This window comes from Ochlerotatus camptorhynchus, unplaced genomic scaffold (assembly GCF_037179485.1).
Source record: "Ochlerotatus camptorhynchus isolate MF236.1 unplaced genomic scaffold, CSIRO-AGI_Acam_v1.1 ptg000107l, whole genome shotgun sequence".
Taxonomy (NCBI): Eukaryota; Metazoa; Arthropoda; class Insecta; order Diptera; family Culicidae; genus Ochlerotatus; species Ochlerotatus camptorhynchus.
In genome coordinates this window covers 633,845-657,500 of record NW_027040597.1, presented here as the reverse complement: position 1 = coordinate 657,500, position 23,656 = coordinate 633,845, and the positions used below count along the sequence as shown (strand labels likewise).

The 23,656-nt window shown below is 40.7% G+C and overlaps 1 protein-coding gene and 1 pseudogene across 1 annotated transcript in view; both read left to right on the top strand.

Moving 5' to 3' along the window:
* Positions 1 to 23,656, top strand: part of Pex1 (peroxin 1) — a 75,299-nt gene that overhangs the window by 7,467 nt on the left and 44,176 nt on the right. The window contains exons 5-9 of the mRNA XM_065219615.1: positions 5,096 to 5,354; positions 5,419 to 5,741; positions 5,800 to 6,084; positions 6,137 to 6,495; positions 6,557 to 6,736. Coding sequence (XP_065075687.1) covers positions 5,096 to 5,354; positions 5,419 to 5,741; positions 5,800 to 6,084; positions 6,137 to 6,495; positions 6,557 to 6,736 — 1,406 coding nt within the window. The remainder of the gene's footprint in view (positions 1 to 5,095; positions 5,355 to 5,418; positions 5,742 to 5,799; positions 6,085 to 6,136; positions 6,496 to 6,556; positions 6,737 to 23,656) is intronic.
* Positions 8,318 to 22,443, top strand: LOC135699351 (uncharacterized; annotated as a pseudogene).

Sequence of the window (23,656 nt, the reverse complement as noted above, 5' to 3'; positions counted from 1 at the left end):
TTTTTTTTACTTTTAATCGTCTATCTCTATCTACATGGCATCTCTATCTTAAGCGGATGATTTCCAGATTTATAAAACAACACCAGCAATTAACGCAAACGTTTTTAAAGCATACAAATTAGTTTTGAAGAAACATCTTTACTATCAGATCCATTAACTGTTGAAGTTGAACACTTGCTTCATTTTAGTAAGTCTAAGATCACAACATTTTTAATGTCTTGAAGTTTCGTTCTAGCAAAATTGTGGAAACTTTTAAGAGGTTCTTTTTATCTCAGATAAGCTAGATCTAGAGATTTTTGGGGAATTCTAGAGATCTTAAGGGGAAGTCCCCGAAACTTTAGCGTGAGTTTAGATAAATTCAGGACAGTTCTATGATGTACTGAAATAAAATCGAGAACCCTTAAGATGTTCCGAGAAATTCAGTACAGAGGCCTCCAAAAAAAAATATGAAAACTTCAGAAATATTTAAGGAACCTCACAGAAATCCAAATAAAATTTCCTGAGTAATGATAAGATTCCCTGAGACTTCCAGGTATTTTCAGGAAAAATAAGATTCCCTGAGAATTCCTGGTTTTTCAGGTTTTTCAAGATAGTAGACACTTGGAGGTTTAATAATGAACTTTCTATTGAATCTTTCACTATAAGTCACCATTTGGTCACTTATTTTTTCAACATGGTTACTAAAGGGTGATACGGTCAACATTTGGTCAATATCAACTTAACGTATTTCTTTCAATTTTGCATTTAAAAAACCTGAACATCCCTCATTTTGAAGGTGTGTGTGTGTAGAATGTTGCTCCTATTTTGATTTTGGAATTCACTCTTCAGTTGTCAAAATGCCGTCCAAGCAAGAAGAGCAGCGTATCAAAATTTTGCTCGCGCATCGCGAAAATCCGAGCTACTCGCACGCAAAGTTGCCAAATCAACCGTTACAAATGTAATTAAAGTGTTTGGGGAACGTTTGTCGACAGCCAGGAAGTCTGGATCGGGGGGAAATCGAAAACCGGAAGCCGCTGAGACGACAAAGAGAGTTGCCGGTAGTTTCAAGCGAAACCCTAACCTCTCTCTCCGAGATGCCGCAAATAAGCTGGGTGTATCGTCTACAACCGTGCATCGAGCCAAAAAACGAGCCGGACTATCGACTTACAAGAAGGTAGTGACTCCAAATCGCGATGATAAACAAAATACGACGGCCAAAGCGCGATCCCGGAGGCTGTACACGACGATGCTGACGAAGTTTGACTGCGTGGTAATGGACGACGAAACCTACGTCAAAGCCGACTACAAGCAGCGTCCGGGACAGGAGTTTTATACGGCAAAAGGAAGGGGAAAGGTAGCAGATGTTTTCAAGCACATGAAACTGTCAAAGTTCGCAAAGAAATATCTGGTTTGGCAAGCCATCTGTACCTGTGGCTTGAAAAGCAGCATTTTCATAGCTTCCGGGACTGTCAACCAAGAAATTTACGTGAAAGAGTGTTTGAATAAACGTCTGCTGCCTTTCCTGAAGAAACACGGTTGTTCCGTACTGTTTTGGCCGGATTTGGCATCTTGCCATTACGGTAAAAAGGCCATGGAGTGGTACGCCGCCAACAACGTGCAGGTGGTTCCCAAGGACAAGAACCCTCCCAACACGCCAGAGCTCCGCCCAATTGAGAAATACTGGGCTATTGTCAAGCGGAACCTAAAGAAGACCAAAAAAATTAAAGGGTTGTGTCCTAGACACTACCGCAGTATGACGTAGAACCACACAAAATTGATGTTTTTCATGCATTTTTGACTATTATACTTTATCTTAAAATTTTCAAGTATTTCAATGCTTCGGTTATGGTTGACTCAAAACAATTTACACATTTTTCTTGACAAATATCCATGTGAAATTCCACATGATTTTCATTTGACCACACATAAACAGAATCCACTCAGAAGTACACACAAAGATGAATACTAAGATGAAACTGTCGGAAGAAAAACTTTCTATTTTAGTGTTCCTTTCATCCAATGAATACCCCCCGTATTCAAGGTAATTTTGTGGTTTTGCTGCCCCTTTGATAGAGATGAAATGTCGCCTAAATTTTCAAAAGGTCCTATCTAACATTTCACTCTTTTCGAGAAAAACGAGGTTGAAGATTGACAAAATCTTTTTTGATACTATTTTAAACCAAATCAACTTTTGACATTTTTAAGACCTTTAATAGTAAAATTGAAATTGAAATTATAATCTATCCACAGACAAACAGACATAATACTCGAAAATTGCTCATCGAACAAGCATTTAACGGACAATTTAAAAGTATCGTAGCTGGTAGTACCGCCACCTGTAGCGCACATAGTCAATTCCCTTGCGTTTGACGTTTACACACTACCGCCCTCTGTTAAGTGTAGTGCCCACCACAGTGTACTCAACAGATGGCGGTAAAGTTTTAGCGACGATGTTTTACAGTGAGAAATATTCGATGTGTTATGTCTGTTTGTCTGTGATCTAACTGTTTCATACATTTTTTTCTATGAAATCGTGAAAAATGTTACATAGGACATTTTGCTCTTGTCAGGTGTACATTGGACATAATAATATATAACAACATAATATATATAAAGGACGTTTTGTTATAATCACAGTTACATAGGTCATTTATGTTTTCAACATTATTTGTTTGTTTTTAAGCATTATGAGTGCATAATTTAAGTTATACGAGTTAAACGAACAATATGAGTATTGGACAATGCATCAACTTTTTTTAACGATATATCGCAACACTGCCCACAGATTGTTTTGGTCGATCGGTGGTGGTCGCGTGAGCTGCTTTTTATTTGATAACAGTGTTATTTTAGGGGCTGTTCACTAACTACGTAGACAGCTTTTCGGTATGCTTGACCCCCCCCCCTCCCCATGCGTAGACAATTGTCCATATAAAAAATATAAAATTTGTATGGGCCGTGGATAATTGTCATTGATAATTGGTTAGGAGAGGTTGTTGAGGGGTGGGGAGATTGTTGTGAAGGGGGAGGGCGAGAGGTTGTTGTGAAAGGAGGAGGGGGTTTACATCATTACATTTCCTCATTGTGGTCACGCCGTGATCCACCTTTAGCCGCTGATTTGGTCCTGCTTACTGCAAGACCAAGTGCCACGCCGTCCGAAGCGACAATGAGCAAAAGCATGACAGCAGCGCTGTTTTATATCTTTTCCGGTTCAGAACCTGATAGGATTTCCCGCAGTTTTTTATGAATGGGGCGGAGCAGAAAGTTTCTTTTGTGCAGAATATGTAAAATAGGATGGATTTTGGATGTTAATATAATTGCATATATAGAGGCACCAGATATGTTTTACAGTCAGTTGTTGGTAATTCATCGAGTGTATGTCTCCTATTAAGCAATATTTTTTTTTTTGAAAATGTTGGCTCTGCATGTATAAAATTAATTGTTAATAGGGTAAATGTTGGCTTCGGCACCCATTGACTGTTTTCGGCAACCAAAATTTAAACGTTAATTTCACTATGTTTTCCCATCAACGCACTTCCCTGAATGTGTCCAAACGATTGTTTAGCCTTTCAGCTTCAATCTGATTATATTTGAACGATCGAGCAATCCAGTAATGCTACATTTTTCTTCAAATAAAGCATACGCACTACAAAATGAGGTTGATTTCGAGTTGCCGATAATAGAACAGCTGGTTAACACGCAGTTCTAATGGGAAGGTTGCTGAAGAAAAAGAGACTGCCGACAATAGTCACACTCACCTGAGAAGTTTGGAGCGTTGTAAAAACGCTTTCAAAACGTTTTGAAAAATTCTGTCGATTGGAATGGATAGAGAAGCAAGCAGCAGATGAATTTAAACAAACAGACACATCATATATGTGCGTGACGCTGAGAAAATGCTAGTAGAAGTGCAGACGCTGCTTAGATTGACGAGAATACGTAAATTCCCCTACATTATTAGGGTTTGCTTAAAATTTATTTCCCGAAAAAAAAATGATCGTCAAAGTCCATGTCTTTTTCGGGTTATTGTTGAGGGGAAGGGGGAGGGGGTTGTTAAGCGGGAAGGGGTTTTACATGCACGTTTTTTCAAGTCTCATCCCTCATTGTGGTGGACACGCCGTGATCCACCTTTAGCCGCTGACCGAGTCCTGCTTGATGCAGGACCTAGTGCCACGCTGTCCGAAGCGGTAATGAGCAGAGGCATGAGAGCAGCGCTGATTTATATCTTTTCAGGTTCAAGCAGAATGATGTGCAACCAAGTGGTATTCGTTTGTGATGACTGGGTTTGGGAAAAAGGCTAATTTCATGAAATCAGTGATAAAGTTATCATTTGTACATTTTCAATAGTTTAATTACAGAAAAATTGGAAAAATATTTATTTCAACAGGTTCGTAATGTAATATCCTATCGATTGGCGTATTTAGATTTTAATTTCATCTATAAATGACAAAGTTACAAGCGTTCAAAACCTAACACTCCTTCACTACACATATTTTTTGATTTGCACCCCAGTATAGTCAACAAAGACGTAGTTCTACGTCAAAAACTGCTAAGGGCGAGCAGCAGTTCAAGGCAAACTGGCTTTCTGCGGCGAAGAAGGTGGACAAGGTGGCTGTACAAAATCTGATGGCAGCGGTCAAGCGTAAGGCCCGGCAATTCGGATTTGGAAAAGCGGAAGCCTAACTGAATATTTTTCCTGAATTTTATACTAATTGAACTTGAAAAAGAAATTTAATTTGATTTTTTCAATAAACGATTTCACCGATTTACACGCGTTTTCCCTTGACCAAATTTTGACCGTATCACCCTTTAAAATAACTATTTTTGACAACATTAATCCCTACCAGCTCTGATATTGGGGAAAAATATAAAAAATCTAAGAAAATCAGGTTTTTCTTTAGATTTATGAGAAAATGAACATGTAAAAATATTTTCTCTATCTCATCATTTAAAATCACATTAAAAGTTGAAAATCTAAAAAAAGTGCCTCCGTAATCATAACCCCAAACTCATTGAAGAAATTTCCAAAAAATGTCTCCTATCGAACTTTTAAAATAGTGATTAATTGTTCTTTATTGTTATTATTATTTGACAGTTAATACAATACCTATCCCTATTCCAGGCTCCAACCAAAGTGGCAAAAAGACCATTTGCCAAACGGTGCTGAGTCGTCTCGGTGAAGCACCGTACCACTGCTTCACGACCACCTTCCACTGTTCGAAGCACAAGGGCCGCAAGCCGGATTCCATACAGAAGGACCTTCGCCATGCCTTCTACATGTGCATGTTCCACAGTCCGGCGGTGCTGTACTTAGAAGGTTTGGATGTTCTGACGCACAACTCCGGCGATCAGAACACCCAGGATGCCGAGTACCACAATAAGTGGGTTCGCAGTTCAAGCTGACTTATGAGCGAACGACTAACTGTGCATGGAATTTCGTTTCAGGGTGTCGGACGTAGTCCGGAAGCAAATCGAAGAGTTTACCAGCGGCAATGCGATCTCGGTCATCGCATCGATCAGCAGCGTGGCCAACCTGAACCGAAGGCTGTACTCGTCGCGGGGCTCCCACCTGTTCCATCACCTCCGAAAGGTGCCAAATCTCGATAAGACTGATAGGGAAATTGTGATCAAAAGTCTGTTTGTAAATAAACGCTGCAAGCTGGAGAAGAAGATAAACTGGAAGAAGCTGGCCAACTCGACGGAGGGCTACTCGGTGGGTAGCCTGGTACAGATGGTGGATCGAGCGGTGTTTTATGCGTTTAAGAAGAGTAAGGCTTGGGGATTTATTGTTTGAATCTTTATCAATAGACTATTTTTTGGCTGTAGATTCCAAATCTCCCCTGGTGACGGATGCCATGATCGATAGTGCCTTGGATGTTACCAACGAGTACTGTCTGCAGGGAATTGAAAATCACAAGCGTGCCGACGAGCTGGACGATGACGATGACGTTCGGGGTGATCAGGTTCCGGGGCTGGAGAATGCAATCGACGTATTCCAGGAGGTGCTGATGTGGCCAACCAAGTTTCCGAAAATTTTCGACCGCTCACCGCTGCGGAATCAGGCCGGAATACTGCTGTTTGGTCCCCCAGGCACCGGGAAGACTTATTTAGGTTTGAAGAGTTAAATTCAATTCTATCGTGGAAATAATAAATTTTTGTGCAGTTTCCAAGCTGGCGAAAACGTGGAATCTGCGGATGATATCCGTCAAGGGTCCAGAGCTGTTGGCAAAGTACATCGGCCAGAGTGAGGAGAACGTGCGGAATCTGTTCGATCGAGCTAGAAGTGCCAAACCGTGTGTGTTGTTCTTCGACGAATTTGATAGTTTAGCACCACGACGAGGGCATGACTCGACTGGAGTTACGGACCGGGTGGTAAATCAGTTGCTCACCGAGCTGGACGGTGTGGAAGGTCTTCAGGGGGTGACGGTGATTGGAGCGACCTCAAGACCCGAACTACTTGACCCAGCGTTGCTGCGATCGGGAAGAATCGATCGATTGGTAGAGTGCAGTCTTCCGGATGAGGTTAGTGCTACGATGGAATGACTTTGAAGCTGATTAAAATTTACCAATTTTTTTGGCACAGAAATCCCGCTTGCAGATCTTTAAAAACCAAAGTCGCTCGTTAGACCTGGCTGCCGATGTTCAACTCGCATACTATGCCAAAAAATCCAACAGCTACACCGGAGCGGACATTCAATCCATCCTAACGACCGCAAACATGCTTGCCGTTCAGGAGTGTCTCACCAGTGCCGTGGATGACGAGGTACGTATGCTAATCCTTTGTCTTTGTCGCCAACGATCGTGATGACAATCTCCGTGCAGGCGAGTGAAAACTAATTCAATTATGGAAAGCTGCTTTTCCGAGGTCGTGGAGGAGATAAGAGCGCGCGAATGAAACCGTTAAATTACAACCAGATTTTAATTATTGCCAGACCGTGATGGGTAAAGGTAGGGGGAGAGGCGGGAGATCCGTCGTTGAAGCAGTTAATTACTGCTGTCTTGTGTCTGAACGAGCCGGGCAAAAGGCGAAAGCTTGCTCCTCGCGCGCCCGCAAAGCAGAGATAAGAAATCCGCGCTTCCGTTTCGAGTTTATTGCATCACGGGCGGCGGAAAGCGCAGAAAGAATCTACAAATTCTGTGATGGGGATAATGCCACTTTGTGTTTGCTCTTCTGCTTCCATGGGGGGCCGCGAGAAGAAATTATGTTAGGAGAGCGATGGGGAAAACAAAGTAAGGATGATGATTTCCTGTCTTTTGGTGACAACGGTAATGACTGTGGCGTGGTGGGAGTGGGTTCGTTTTTGCCTCTTTTCCCGGAGGGAGATTATGTGAAATGCATATGTGATGACGGTGAGTTTGTAGCGGCGAAATTGGCCAAAACCTTGATGAAGGTCTTGTTGACCAATTATGCAGTAGAAATACAAAAGAAATTCTCAATGAGCCCTAGTTTCACACAGTTAGTTAACAGTTACCTACACTCTAAAAATTATGCACTTCCTCCGTGATGAATCTCGTAGCCCCTGAAACATTCAGCTTCTTTTCTTTAATGCTGTAATATGTTTTATTATTTGAAATAGGTTTATGAATGCTGAACTCAAAATGGTCAAATAATTGAACTACATGGTAATTCTCACATGAAACTGTAGTGATACAGAAAGTGTAGTGAAACTCTTAATATATTGTAGATAAACGAGGTATTTATTATAATTATGAAGAATTTAAATTTTTTAATGAAAGTAGCGACACAGTCAAATGTTAGCACAGCCATACGCTCACTGCGGCTCCGGAATGTTCGGTTGCGTAAGTGTGATACAATTTGGATTGATTATGTGTGCACATTTTTTGGTTGCTTTTAAACGTGGGATACGACAGAAACCAGCCCAATCCGTTGCAATTGTCCTGCAAATACTTATTTAAATTTTTGTATTTGCAACCTGTACATAATTAGCTCCTGAAAATACCGTCAAAACCATCAACGTAAGTTTTACGTGAAAATATGGTACGCTTCATTCAATGCTGAGGGGATAAATTTACCATACAATCACTTAGTTCTTACGTGAAGTTAGGGATGGACAAAGCTACCACGTAAATCTGACGCGATTTTTTTAATGGTAAAGATCAAAAGTTAAATAGGATACATTTCCCCGAATGTGCTTTAATCCCGAAAATTGATTAGATATCGAGATTGTCTACATTACGTGTACGTGCTACATTAATTGAACAAAAGAGAGACCGTTCTGCGCGCGACAAGCACGCTCTCAACAAATTCGGGCGTTTCAAATTCCTTTTTATTTGTCTCATCGCATTGCCCTCTCAATGCGACGCATGTATTCACCCAGTAAGAATGCCGTCGGACGAACTGGCTGCTGTCGGGCTGGTGAGTTACTCTTCTCTGCTTTTCACGAGTGGAATTGCTCGAACTGAGCGAAGAAGAGAGTAGAATGCAAAGTAAAACGAAAAAATGAGAGAATAAGCTGTCGTGCTCCTGTCTTGGAATATTACAATATAGGGAAAACATGTCAGAAGGATATAGCTCGAAACGTAAACAATGACTTTGCACGTCGATTTCACTTGAATGACCACAAACCCACGTAGCTGCGTAGTTTAACTAGCTCTGCGTAATTTTGTAAAAATGTCCGATAAAAGAGATGTTGACGAACTCGGTGAAGCTGGACCCAGCAGCAAAAAACAGAGATGTTATCTACGCATAGTGTTGATTTGAACGGTATGCATTCATATTAATATATATACATTTTAACGGTTTTGAAACATATGTTTAAAATTTTCTTTTAGACCCGAGTGAAGTTATGCATTTTATACTGCCGAAATGCATACAAATTCGCCGAATTGAAACTCCAGAACGTAAGTTAATGAAAACGTTTTAACCTTTGCGTGCTTAACGTCTAAATTTGCATAGACTTCAAAATGCAATTAGCTTAGCTTAGCTTATCTTAGACTGACTGCACATATCAATGGTTGCTACTCCGTGATTGATCAGAATCAGTGAAATTGTACAATGAATCAACTGAATGGGGCTGGGAGTGACCGTCCATTATCATTGTACAAGTTTCAGTGACTCCATATTTTGTAGATCAATAACGGCACCGGCCACGTCCTTGCAATCAGGTGAGAGTAGGGAAGGAATATTAGAGTGACCTTTGTTGTTTGTGGGCCATGTTTACCTCTGCACCCCAACAAAAGACACAGGAAAGGAGATTTTGTTAGTAAGTTGGGTTCGTTGGATCAGGATTCACCTTGATAAGTGATGCGACCATGTTTTAAATGAATCAGTGTTATCATGCATTATACTTCGATTTGGATTTACTAAACAAAATGGTGGATCATTATAATATAAATCTGAAGACGTTCCATTATCGAAAAGCTGAAAATAAACTTAGAGCATGAGCATGAGCAAAATTGACCGCCCGCGACTGCCAACACCAAAGCGCTGAAAACCAATTCAAACAAATCAAATAACAGACAAAACCAGGGTGAAAGCTGTAAGAGTAAATCATTACAGTATAAATCTAATAATGTTCTGTTATCGAAAAGCTGGAAGAAAACTTAAATAATTTTAATCAATAGATCCTTCAGACTGGAAGGCTGAAAAAAGAGAACAATTATACAGCAATGACCCCATTTTGTCAGCTAGCAAAGTATGTGTATCTTAAACATCCATCTTGAAGGAGGAAGATATGAAATTATAATTATGTGGAGTTATTGAAAAATAACAGTCTGATGCGCGAAGAGACTGACAGGATCGGGTCATAACTGTAATAATATTAGGAACATTCATCATCATCAAACTATTCTTGAATTCACCTGGAAGAATGCTTGTGAATAATTGTTATACATATAAATTAACTAAAGGTTTCAAACAGCAACTCCAGCCTGTAGAATAGTTGAAAATAGGGATTCTTTACAATGTGGATCCTACACTATTCTATTATCGATGGGCTGAAAGTATTCAGTCTAGATCAATAGATTTGGCTATTTGAACCAAAGCCGGAAAAGGAAGAAAAAATATACGATTCACTTCCATCGTAGTAAAGATGTACCACGTACCAAGCCATATGTTCGTCATATAAACGTTAAACATACTCTAGAGAAAATCAAATGATGTTACGTTGCTTCTTCCAGTTGTGTTTTGATCCTGTTTTAAATATTTATCATTGAATATATAATAATATAATAGGACCTGTGATTTATTCAAACTCAAACTCCACGGTGGTGCCCTTTACACAAGGATAAGCCTCTACTACCGATGATCTTTTAAACCTAGATGGTTCAAAGGGGTTTTTTTTTGGAAAAAAGAAGACTTTCCTTTCGTTCGAACCGATTGCGAATAGATAACACTGGTTCGCTTTTATTACACCATTGGCACACTCGTTCTACGATTCGACGAAAATTTCATCAACTTTTTTTTTTATTCGAACGTAACAACAGTGGCACTGAGCGGAATGATTTTTGATGTGTGGGGGGCAATAATAAAACTAATAAATGGAAATACTATTGCAACAGTGCAGGCACACGGACTTTTATCACCAATTTACTGTGTGCAGTCCTTGCATCTACTTCCAAAACTGTGCGACTGATTTCGCGTTCGATTAACTTTTTTCCTCTGCGATGGATGATGGCTGCTGCTGCTGCTGCTGCTAACTTAACATAAACGTTCCAGAATTTTAAAAAAATATTAGATTCAAAATCGCAACAAATTATGGAATTTTTAAAATTTAGATAATCTTATGAAGTTCGAAATATGATACATTCTTAGAAGTCTCAGAATTTAGAAATGTATATAAGTTACATCTAAATTATTGGAAGGACACTAGGTCGAACTGCTTGATTGAGCTAGGAAATTTATCTAGAAAACTATTAGATCTACGTACATTTGAACACTCAGACTCAAATTTGTTCGAATTAATTTATTAAGATTATGAGGTTAGGCCAGTTTTTCACATTCTTGCGAGATTGTTGACAACGAAAGGTTTAGCAAAATACACGATAAACAAGCGATCCCACCACACACCCCCCAATATGAAAGGACCTGGGACCGCGCTCCTCTGCTCAGCAAGCAAGCCACTGCAACCGACGATCTTTCAAATCCGAAAACAAAAGGCTACGAAAAAGTATTTAGGCCTTGAATCAATTCCACTATCACGCAACGTTCAATGTTTCGACTTGCGCTCCACGCAATGTTCAGGCAATCATAACAAGCTATGACCGACGTGACGATTGTTTAAAGTAATATGAGTATTATTGTACAAATTACAGTACATTGTAGAAGTTACCTCAATATTCTGCAGCGCCATTTGTTTTTATTTTTTGATCTTGAGTTGTTTTGGTGATATACTTACTTGCGGCATACTATTTTGGGCGCCCATATAGGCGTGTACTATGTAGGGTAGCTCATCTACGGAACTTGCAGAAACTCAAACGCAGCGTACGTCATCAGCGCCGGAACGGAAACAAAACAAAACAGAAAATTAAATCATTCCTCTCGTTGCCGTGGTCCTTTGTCACTTCAATGATACAAGAGCAATAGTTTGTATCGCTGAACTCGATTTGTTTACATTTGTTACATTGGTCTATTTGAAAAGTGACGCGAGAATTGTTTTTGTTGATTCTAACCGTTCAAACGGTTTCCACTGTGCTGTTTGTGTATGTGCTTGATGAATATTCACTCTCCCACTATTCGCGTCTCATCCCACACGAAAGAAAAAAAATCTCACCATTCGATTTGCTCACGCACCCACGCACAAAAACTCATTCTCGACCTGTGGCAACGGCACTCTTCTCTCTTCACCACTAAAACAAAATATATTTCCTTTTGGTTTTGTTTTTTTCCGTCGATCTTGTTTTCCGTGCTGAGCACCAATGCTACCGACGTGCCAGGAAGGCAGCTCCCACACCTGGACTCTACCTATCGACCCATCAACTCATGAACCGGGGACCAACGGCTTTACTTCCCATCCGAAGGAAGGCGTGATCAGAGATGTTATGCCTCAGAACATCCCGGCGGCGCCGACTGGGATTGAACCCAGGCCTGCTGGGGTGAGAGGTAATCACGCTTACCACTACACCACCGGCGCCGTTAGTTTTAGGATATGGCTCCATAAAATTTGTGGAATTATCATCGTAAATCAACGTGAACAACACGCTCCGATGAGTAATGGGTAATACATTTACGTATTTTCTAGGCAGTTCCTCGAAAAAGAGGTTTCGATAAGATAGCAACAAACGAATGCAATGCTTTATCACTTTTAGGAAAGCTATAATCCAAATAACGCTCATATTTATACCACGCAAGTCTTACGTGATTATTGAATAAAGGGTGATACGGTCAAAATTTGGTCAAGGGAAAACGCGTGTAAATCGGTGAAATCGTTTATTTAAAAAATCAAATTAAATTTCTTTTTCAAGTTCAATTAGTATAAAATTCAGGAAAAATATTCAGTTAGGCTTCCGCTTTTCCAAATCCGAATTGCCGGGCCTTACGCTTGACCGCTGCCATCAGATTTTGTACAGCCACCTTGTCCACCTTCTTCGCCGCAGAAAGCCAGTTTGCCTTGAACTGCTGCTCGCCCTTAGCAGTTTTTTTGGTCTTCTTTAGGTTCCGCTTGACAATAGCCCAGTATTTCTCAATTGGGCGGAGCTCTGGCGTGTTGGGAGGGTTCTTGTCCTTGGGAACCACCTGAACGTTGTTGGCGGCGTACCACTCCATGGCCTTTTTACCGTAATGGCAAGATGCCAAATCCAGCCAAAACAATACGAAACAACCGTGTTTCTTCAGGAAAGGCAGCAGACGTTTATTCAAACACTCTTTCACGTAAATTTCTTGGTTGACAGTCCCGGAAGCTATGAAAATGCTGCTTTTCAAGCCACAGGTACAGATGGCTTGCCAAACCAAATATTTCTTTGCGAACTTTGACAGTTTCATGTGCTTGAAAACATCTGCTACCTTTCCCCTTCCTTTTGCCGTATAAAACTCCCGTCTCGGAAGCTGCTTGTAGTCGGCTTTGACGTAGGTTTCGTCGTCCATTACCACGCAGTCAAACTTCGTCAGCATCGTCGTGTACAGCCTCCGGGATCGCGCTTTGGCCGTCGTATTTTGTTTATCATCGCGATTTGGAGTCACTACCTTCTTGTAAGTTTTTTTGACTCGATGCACGGTTGTAGACGATACACCCAGCTTATTTGCGGCATCTCGGAGAGAGAGGTTAGGGTTTCGCTTGAAACTACCGGCAACTCTCTTTGTCGTCTCAGCGGCTTCCGGTTTTCGATTTCCCCCGATCCAGACTTCCTGGCTGTCGACAAACGTTCCCCAAACACTTTAATTACATTTGTAACGGTTGATTTGGCAACTTTTAGCGATTTTGCCAACTTTGCGTGCGAGTAGCTCGGATTTTCGCGATGCGCGAGCAAAATTTTGATACGCTGCTCTTCTTGCTTGGACGGCATTTTGACAACTGAAGAATGAATTCCAAAATCAAAATAGGAGCAACATTCTACACACACACACCTTCAAAATGAGGGGTGTTCAGGTTTTTTAAATGCAAAATTGAAAGAAATACGTCAAGTTGATATTGACCAAATTTTGACCGTATCACCCTTTAGATACCTGAAAATACCTGACCGAACCCTTTTTTCCCACTCAGTGATGCAAAAATTATCCGGACAACCGTATATGAAAGTCTTTCAATACAACGCAGCCTGCTGACTAAATATTTTAAGCCTTACGCTATTTTCTTGATTTTGGTTGAAACATTAGTATGACTTCAATAAACTTAATCTACCCGATAATATGAAAATATTATCAAATCTTATTACAACCAACCTCAATTCCGTTCATTTCGTCCCGGTTGAAGTTAGAATATTACGATATTTTCGGTAAAAATCACTGAGAACAGCACCTCAACAAAAGACACAACTCGCGCTAGATAAGGGAAGATTTCATTATGACATTAACCGAAATATACGATCTCGACGAATCTGATGGTAGCGACTGGGGTAGAATCAAATACTCTTCTTCGTTTAATTTTTCAATATTAAACACATTTTTCTTTTCTAGAGGTGCTCCCTGAAGAAGCTTGACTGCCATGACTACACTATCGAACTGCTTTACAATCCTCTGCGACATTTGACCTGCCTACAATAACAATAATAGTAACAATAAGTTGAGTTACTTCACTTATCCTCCATGGTAAATAAACACATTGAACATTTATCAATTATTATAAATAACAAACTTGTAAACGTAGCTCGACTCTCATAGAATGTCCCGCCCTATCCTTCATCCCAAATGTAAATTTGACCATCGCATGATGCAGGATATTTTTCCGGCCTTCCCGCTTCCGTTATGGCTTGTTGTACGTTTTGCGCACCTATGTCAGCAACATCTCCACTTGCAAAAAATAACTGCAATGAAACGTGACCAGAGATTTTTATGCCTCAGAAAAACCCCAGCGACCTCGGCTGGGATTGAACCGAGACCCATTGGGGTGAGAAAGCTGTCACACTTACCACTACACCACCAGCGCCGGCCTAGTCGCGGTTCAGAGGATATGCGAACGTGCATTAACTGACGTTCCGTGTCTACCGGTTTGTTTTTGAACACCATGTACCAACCTGATTAAAGGGTTTTACGGCTCTTTCAGTCTTTTGAGTGCAGCAAAAACGTTATATTTCTTCATTTCTCCGACGTTTCAGTGATATATTTCAGCATTTTCAAGGATTTCTAACAATTATACATGAAGAGGATTTAGAAAATTTGATAGGTATTGTGTTGGTTGTGTGGCTTACAGAGGCTACGTTTTTTTCGTTAAGTGTATGCGTGGTTTTACATAAATCGGTCTTTGATTATTAATGGCGTCCATCTACGGCTACAATACTAAGCGCATTTCCACAACTCTGTGTTTCCCTGTTTCGTTAGATTATTTTTTGCAACCCTTTAATCTATTCCTGAAACACACCTGTCGCAAACTCTCAAACTTTCGTTTGTACCAACCTGTTTACACCAATGGCAAACTCAACGATCTCGCCGATTCCAAACCAGATCTTCTTGGCATTTTACCAACCCTCGTTCGAGGAAACCCGTTACAGCCATCTTGACGAAACCACAAGCCGCTGAGGTTTTCGCTGCAAATCAGATTAGATGGACTGAGTTTTGTTAGTTTGATTGGATTTATGGTGCAGAGAATACTTACAGTTTTTCGAAATGTGGCATACCAAAATCCACGAACTTATTGTTCTTTACATTTGAGTTAGCTACAAGGCGTAAGTCACTCAGCACATTGTGCCGAAATTAGATTCGGCACAGCTTGGTTACATCCATCGACACACCTTCGGCACAATCTCGTAGGCATTAGATTGTTGTAAATAAAATGGGACCACTGCTGGATAACTGTCATTGAAGTTGTTCACAACATCACGTGCTGTTTGACTGTTCAGGACCATCCTCTAATTGAATATACCTGAGGAACTCAAACCAGCAGTTCACTTATAGATCTAAATACGACATGTAGGTTCTAGAGTGAGCTCAAGAGAAAGAGGTAGTTATTCAGACCTCACTAGCACCCATAATTCAAATAATGATGCAACTCACACAAAAAAAAAACTACAAAAGTCTATTCATCATCCTCTATAATCGGTCTCCAACAATATTCCCCACCGGTTCCATTTCATTCCGGCCGCTGATAGACCGGTGCTTTTCACAGATAGACTAGGTTTCTGGTCTGCTTTTAAGGGCATTATAAAACCCTAAACACAGGACTTTTATCATCCTATGAACATAAAACACCTACATTTCGCACACTCACCACTTCCCACGTCATCCTCAATCCGATTCATCCTTGCGATTTCAAACCAAAACATTCAAGGTGTCAGAAATACCGCGTTGCCGGGATGGGCATTTTACAAACAATCGCTGCTTGCTCTATGAACGGTTCAATCGGCACACTTGCGGCACACTTGTGACACACAGACAAAAAAGATGACCCGAGATTGGTGTGCGGAGTGACCAACCCCTTGGTTAGCAAAGCTTTTATCCTGGACAACGATTGACAAAACGTCAACGCTCAACAGTGAAGTCATTTTATATTATATTTTGTTGTATTCTACTTGTCAACGTGTGCCCTAACGTGCCGAACAGTGCGCCATGCTGTGTTCCGGCACTGGTGTCACTAGTATCCAATCAACGAAGTATACCGTAGCAACGCTAGTGCTAAAGTGGACCCTACACGATTGCTTTTATTGACCAAAAATCGTATTTTCAATACATTGAATATTGACAATATTTTTGTTCATATCATCACATCATCAATATTATTGTCAATAATTCACCTTCTCGTCAATATATTGATACGGGTGGGGTTCGCTTAGTGCTATTTGTCAACTCTAACTTAAATTGCTACCAAACCAAGTCGGGATAGCAACAAGCATTACTTCAAGAGCTGAATTCGGTTTTCGTCCGTTCCACATCAATGAGTATACTGCTGAATTGGCACTTCAAAAACTGAAACCCTCGTTTGCTGCTGTTCCGGATAGAATTCCTGTGACTGTCCTAAAGCTGTGCTTCCGTCTATTAACGTCTCTTTAAACTGTTCCCCTGGTAGAGGAGAATTAAGTTCATTCGAGACGGCACAAAGCAACCATTTCGAGCATCAATAACTCCCCGTTATCGCTTACCCTCTCACACCATTGTCTTTAGGACAATCAAGACTACCATCTTATCAAAAAGAAGTGAGGTGACTATACAAATCATTTTCTTTATAATGCCACTTCAACCTACTTATGCTATCGTATAAGTCAAGTTTGTTCTGTACTCCTGTCGTTGTACAATACCTCACGGATTGAACCAACGACACCCATTTCTTCCCTCAATTGTGCTCGAGCCGGGCACTCCACCAATAGATGATTTACATCTAAAACCGCACCGCATCCCTGGCAGTAGGCCACACTGCCGCTAAAACGAGGTCCATGAGTGAGCCGTGTATGACCAATCCTCAATCGGAGTCAGAACTTTCTGATCTCGAGAATTTCCTTCCAACTTCCTCGTCGATCAAAGAACCGTCCGTATATAGCATGGGCCTTCCCTCGTATGAGGCAGCAACCTCCCTGAATGCAGCTTTCGCCACACCAGAGCTGGCCCCTGCCCCGCACATAGCTTTAACCCTCCAATCAACTTTCGGGGCAGTAGCATCCCATGCCCGTTGCCACAGCCTAACTCGTTGAGCTAACGTGGGAAAATCTACTCCCGTCAAATCGCTCCACCATTTTCTTGCCCTAGCCACCGTGGGCCTGTCATTGAGGATGGGATCCCTTTCTAACAACCTCAGCGCCTTAGTAGCCAGATCTTCGGTGACAACATTCACCAAAGGTACCTTTCCATTCTCCACCAATAGGGAAGCTATTGGTGAAAACCTCAGCGCTCCACTACAAATTCTGTACGCCTCATTGTACTGAGGTTCCAGAATCTTGAGCAGGGAGACACCACCCCTGCTCCACAATTCCGCTCCATAAAGGATGCTAGGGACAAGCAGAGCCCTAGCAACCTTGGTCAATGTGCTTCAGAGGCTTCAGAGAAGCGACCATTTAGGGTCCGAAGGATATTCAACTTGTTGTTGACGTTATCCTTCAGCAACTTGGCGTGCTTAACAAATCGGAGTTTGCTATCAATAGTCACAGCAAGCAGTTTCATCTCACCGCATGCTCACCGATACTAACAAATAGCAGACTCGGTCTGTGATGATGACCAAAGCAGACGTGCAAACTTTCTCGGGGGAAATCACAAACCCTACACTACACAGAAAAAAAGTTGTTGAATATTACATCCAAACTGCTGCAACCAGGTCAATCCATCGGTTGTGTAATATAACGGTGTACGATGTACATCGATTTTGCGAACAAAATTACATCCATTGATGTAATATTGTACACTGGAGTCGCTTTTTACGCGGGTGATACGTCCCGCGTAAAAAAAAACCGCGTAAAAAAAACCGCGTAAATTCCGGATTCCGCGTAAAAAAAAACCGCGTAAATTTCGAAATCCGCGTAAAAAAAAACCGAGTAAAAAAAGACCGTGTAAGAAAAAAACGCGTAAAAAGCGATATACCGCGTCTGGAATCCGCGTAAAAAAAAACCAAAATCCGCGTAAAAAAAAACCGCGTAAATTCCGGAATCCGCGTAAAAAAAAACCGCGTAAATTCCGAAATCCGCGTAAAAAAAAACCGCGTAAAAAAAAACCGTGTAAAAAAAAACCGCGTAAAAAGCGACTCCAGTGTATCTGCTTTTTGCTATTACATCATTATTTCATACATCAACTTGAATTACATTGATCGATATTACGTTTTTTGTTGCTGTGTATCTGCCCAGTTAACGACAGACTGCACTGTATCCTGCATTTTATGCCTAACCACCCTACCGTATTTACCTAACACGATAAGGGTAATATCATCGGCGTACACAATAATGTATACTTCCTTACACGGTAACCAGCGTTAACACATTAATGTGTAAAATTTCACACATTTCGTGAAAAAAGGGGCCTACTCTTAAAATGTGTAAACTACGTTTACACATTTATGTGTAAACCCAGCAAACGTCAATAGAAGTGTATTTTTTACACATTTTTCAAGAACGGTTTTTACAGCGAAATGTGTAATAAGTAATCATTTCTAGAACTTAAATATAATGGGTGCGCATGGTTTTTTATTAACTTCGGACTTTTCTTATTTGTGTCAATGATAAAATAAAGATTGCTCGAATAAAATAATATTTTATTAAAAAAAAGGAATGCCATCAAAAAATCAGTAGTGGTGGTGTAGAGATAAGCGTGATTACCTCTTACCCCAGCAGGCCTGGGTTCAATCCCAGTCGGCACCGCTGGGATGTTCTGAGGCATAACATCTCTGATCACGCCGAGAATCACGCCTTCCTTCGGAAGGGAAGTAAAACCATTGGTCCCCGGTTCATGAGTTGATGGATCGAACGGGAAGGATCCAGGTGTGGGAGCTGCCTTCCTGTCGTCAGTAGCATTGGTGCTCAGCACAGAAAAACAAATCAAGGAAAAAAACAAAAATCAGTATGAAGCAAGCAAGCGACACACCGGACATTGAATGATTTTTTTTTTCCAAAACTTAATTATGAAAATAGTATTAATCACCTACCGTCTAGTATGTCCATCGTTGCACTGTCCAGCTTGGAACATAGTTCCTTCATTTTCCGTTAAACAGGAAATATATACAAATGGCGTCCTGTTTACGCAGGATACAGCAAAGTTTGAAGTTTTTTTTTACCCATTAATGAGTATAAAAATACACATTTTTTGACTGGTACTTCATTCTTAAAATGTGTATTTTTTTTACACATTTTAAGATCTCCAAATTTACACATTTTTTGACAGCTGCATATAAATATAAAAAATGTTTATTTTTTTACTCATTAATGTGTTTACGCTGGTTACCGTGTAGGAATGCGTTCAAACACTGAGTTCATCGCAATGAGACGGTGAGACGGTGTAACGGTTCTGTAGAAAGTTTTCTACGTAGCTAAACATACATCCTTGGAAGTCCCACTTCTTGAGGGAAGTCAAGATAGGAAGCTTCCATGTCATATCATATGCCTAGGACAAATCGAGGGAGACTACATCTACATGCAAATCTTCCGACGAGGCCTTGTCCAATAAATGATCGAGCTCAGAAAAGAACGTCTCCGATCCATAGCCGCATCGGAATGCGTGTTGCTGTGGGTGGATCCGTCCTTGCCTCTCCAGCTCAGTTGACAGACGACGATTAACCATCCGCTCGAGTGTTTTTCCCGTTCTAAAGCTGTCGCTAAGTTTATTAACGTCTCTTTAAACTGTTCCCCTGGTAGAGGAGAATTTAGTTCATTCGAGACGGTATCACCGTCCTAATCGTCCTTTGGCGATGCTATCAAATTTTTCGATCCAGGAGAGCAAGTTTCCTGAAGTATGGAAATTCTCCTACATGTTACCAGTGCATAAAAGAGACGACAGAAGGAATGTACAGAACTTCAGAGGGATTACCTCATTACGCTGCTGTTCCAAAGTGTTTGAGATCATCATCAATGAGGCACTTTTTAGCCCTTGTATAAACTAAATCTCCACGGCTCAGCACGGAATGAATTCCTGTCGCCCTGTATTCGCATCATGTATTCTGAAGGACAAGTCAATACTGTTTGCACTGATCTCAAAGCTGCGTTTGATGAAGTTGACCAATGCATTTTACTAGACAAACTAAAAAAACTTGAAATTTCTGGTTCTATTATTTCTTGGCCAGCCTTTCTATTTCTAATTTTGGCTCAAGCCTGATTGATAGCATGGTTTGAGTGAGTAAAAAGGATGTTTATTCGTTACGTGCTCCGTTATCTACTTTGACGTGATGCATCTAGCTTACCTTCATACGAGAACAGCTGTCACTTGAATGTAATTGTAACCGTGGAAGTCTGCTGTATTCGCTGCTTATCGAGAGAAATTGACTCCCCCGGGTTACTTCGCCAAATCTACTTCTATGTGCCTGAAAGAGTGATGAGACAACGCAACTTTGGGCAACATCCAGCTCATAACCAATAGTATGGGAGTAATAAGCCTGTCCGCACCAATGTCATTGCAGCTTAATGCACTTTTAGATTTTAATGTTCCGTTAACTGTTTTTGGTAGAACAATGTATTGCATCGTAGTCGAGTTCTTTTGATGTTTCCCGAATGTGCTTTACGTACGTAGTGTTCTGTTACTCATCGCAAGTGGTACCGACTGCGTTTTTGTCAAAAAAGAAGTTTTCAAATGATATCTAATAACCCATATTTTCATAATACTTGATGAACTCTACATCTTGTTCTGAAAAAGTCTGGAAAAATAGCGGGTTGTCCCATTAGCAATGGTGAAAAGCAAACTTTAGACGCGTTTTTCCCGGCTTGCTGATTTGTGCTATGGGACGGATTTGTCATGAGCTTCAGTGTTGGTCTCACAACTTGTTCAATTCATTTAATCGCTGTTTCGTCATACTAAATGGACCACTTCTTTTCTTAATTTTCTCTTCGCTTTACCACAGTTCAGTGAACCAATTTTCCGAAATTATTACAATACAGTATAATGAAAGGTTGTATTAGCAAGCAAAAGCAACATCGCCATCCTTCTGAAGGGAAGTAAAGCCGTAAGCCATGAGTTGATGGGTCGATAGGTGTGGGAATTGCCTCCCTAGCGTCGGTAGCATTGGTGCTCAACACGGAAAACAAGATCGACGGAAAACAAATCAAAGGAAAAAAAACACATACAAATAAAAAAACACCGTGAAACGTTAATCCAGCCGAGTTCTTACCAAAATGCATTTGGAATTTTTCAAGAGAAAACTTTAAGGAGTCCACAAAAATTCTCCAGAAATAAAGAACGCTACTTTGGGACTGTTCATTAACTACGTAGACAGTTGAGTTTTTTGGGATTCTTGACCTCCCCCTGCCTAGACAATTGTTTATAAACATTTTTTTTTTAATTTGTATGGGCCGTAGATAATTGCCTGGAGAGTTTCAGGAGACTCTCCCGCGGAGTTTGTGAAAAACTGTTGGTTGTTGTCCCCCCGTGAGATCGTCTTCGACTGCAATGGAAATGGTGTTGCCCAGCCGTCATGGTGCACAACAATGCAACCGAATGAAAAAGATTTCAGTCGTTTCGCATTATTTACCGACAAATCTTGTCACAGGTCACATACCGTTGACAAAATCACAGCAACAATTTTGCAAAACTGGAAGAACAAAGAGATTCTTCTTCTCTTGCACGTGTACTCTCTTTCCGTAAATAACAAGGCAGTCCATAAGGTGGTGAAGGACACGCTTTTAGAACCCGAGAAACGGGATAGAGCTGGTGCTACGTCCAACAGATCCGTTGGGCTATTAGCTGAAAAGTTACGTCAAACGTACGGGGTCATTGGCAAGCAGTGGATGTTGCATGGATGATGTGGGCAAATGCCATTTTTGCTTCATACCCTTGTCTCCACGAAAGCCTGGTGAACGAAGGACCTCCAGCGCACTTGGTGAAGCTTTTCACAGCCAAAGAGCTGCCGCGATTGAGGCAAATTTGTCAGAAATTTACCGTGACTCACAACGTCAATGCAGGGTACCACGATGAAAAAAAGTCCCTTCTGTCGAGAATGCTTCAGTTAACCCTTCTTGTCCAATGAAGCATAACAGTGACATTCTGGGTTTTCTGACAAACCCACCCCTACAAATCAAACGTTCACCTCTTACCCCGTATCCTTTAGATCTAAGCATTGACCTATTATCAAAACTAACTTCATCCAGGAAGATTAAATTTTGATAATCCCATTTGATTTCACTCATTTCTGAGGCAAACCGGACTCGCTACGCATTTGAATAGCTCGTCTCTCGAGTGTTTTCCAGCTAAGCCCTTCCTGGCGAAGGATTCGACAAATTGATGATACAGAAATGGCGATCCGGAACGTGTCTTCAAACAACCACTTTGCTTCGTCCTGATACAGAGTCGGTTTGCAGCGATACAATTAAACCAGCCATGTCCACTTATTTGCACCAATTTTTTTTTTCACGTCGCGTTCGTATTCCTTTCGGGAAAAAACCGTCTGTTGATACGTGAAAATCTATTTGGAAATGGTTGACTTATGCTTCCGATAGATGATTGCAAGCTTAGCTTTGGATAGATCGAGGAAAAAGTATCCATAAACTTCTGCGAAACTTGCAGCAAGATATCAGACATGGTGGTACAAATAATCAATAGACCTGATACAAAATACAGGATACCTTAATTTTATGATAATTCTCGAGTCAAAATGTTTTAATAATTACCTGCGGAATGATGGGATATGGTTGTTTTATTGCAATTTGACAGATCATTCACTGAGACGATGATTGAGAAAAAAAATACCTGTCAACTACGATCCTCACAGTAGTTTAAAAATTCATTGTATGAGCAATAAGTAGCAACTTATGCCCTATTCCCATATCCACCAGGTGACCGATTTCTATCGTACATGCAGCATCATGACACGAGGGGTAAACCATGACAGGCTTCATTGCAACTGATTTTAACTTGGCAAAATTATCGATTAATTTACTATGATTTTTTTTAAATATTTACATGGAAGTTGCACTTCTTAGCTTCAACTGCCATTTTCGCAATGCCTACTTTTTCCATATGGGACTGATATGGGATTATAGGTAGTATAACAAAAAATATGAAAATTATTTTTTTATTTTGTCGTCTTTAGAACCATTATACAGGCCGGACTCGATTATCCGGAGGCTCGATTAACCGGAGGCTCGATTATCCGGGGCTCGATTATCCGGAGAAAATGGCTCGATTATCCGGAGTCATATTTTTTTACCTATCTTGCAAATTATTTTTCATAAACCGCTTGGAAAACCGACTTTCGATCCGAGGACGAGTAACATACATCGTTCGACTCAGTCTGACAAGATCGGGAAATGACTAAATATATTTAAGTGTTTGTGTGCCTTTGTTAATCCGGCGTTAAAGGGTTTTGGATTAACTTTGACCTGAAAGGAATCAAACATATCATGTGCCACAACAACATACAAAAACTGAATCTCATGATGGTCCGTTCACTAATTACGTCACGTTTCAGGGGGGGGGGGGAATGGCAACCGAACAAAATTTTTGAAGATCCGTAAAAAAAAA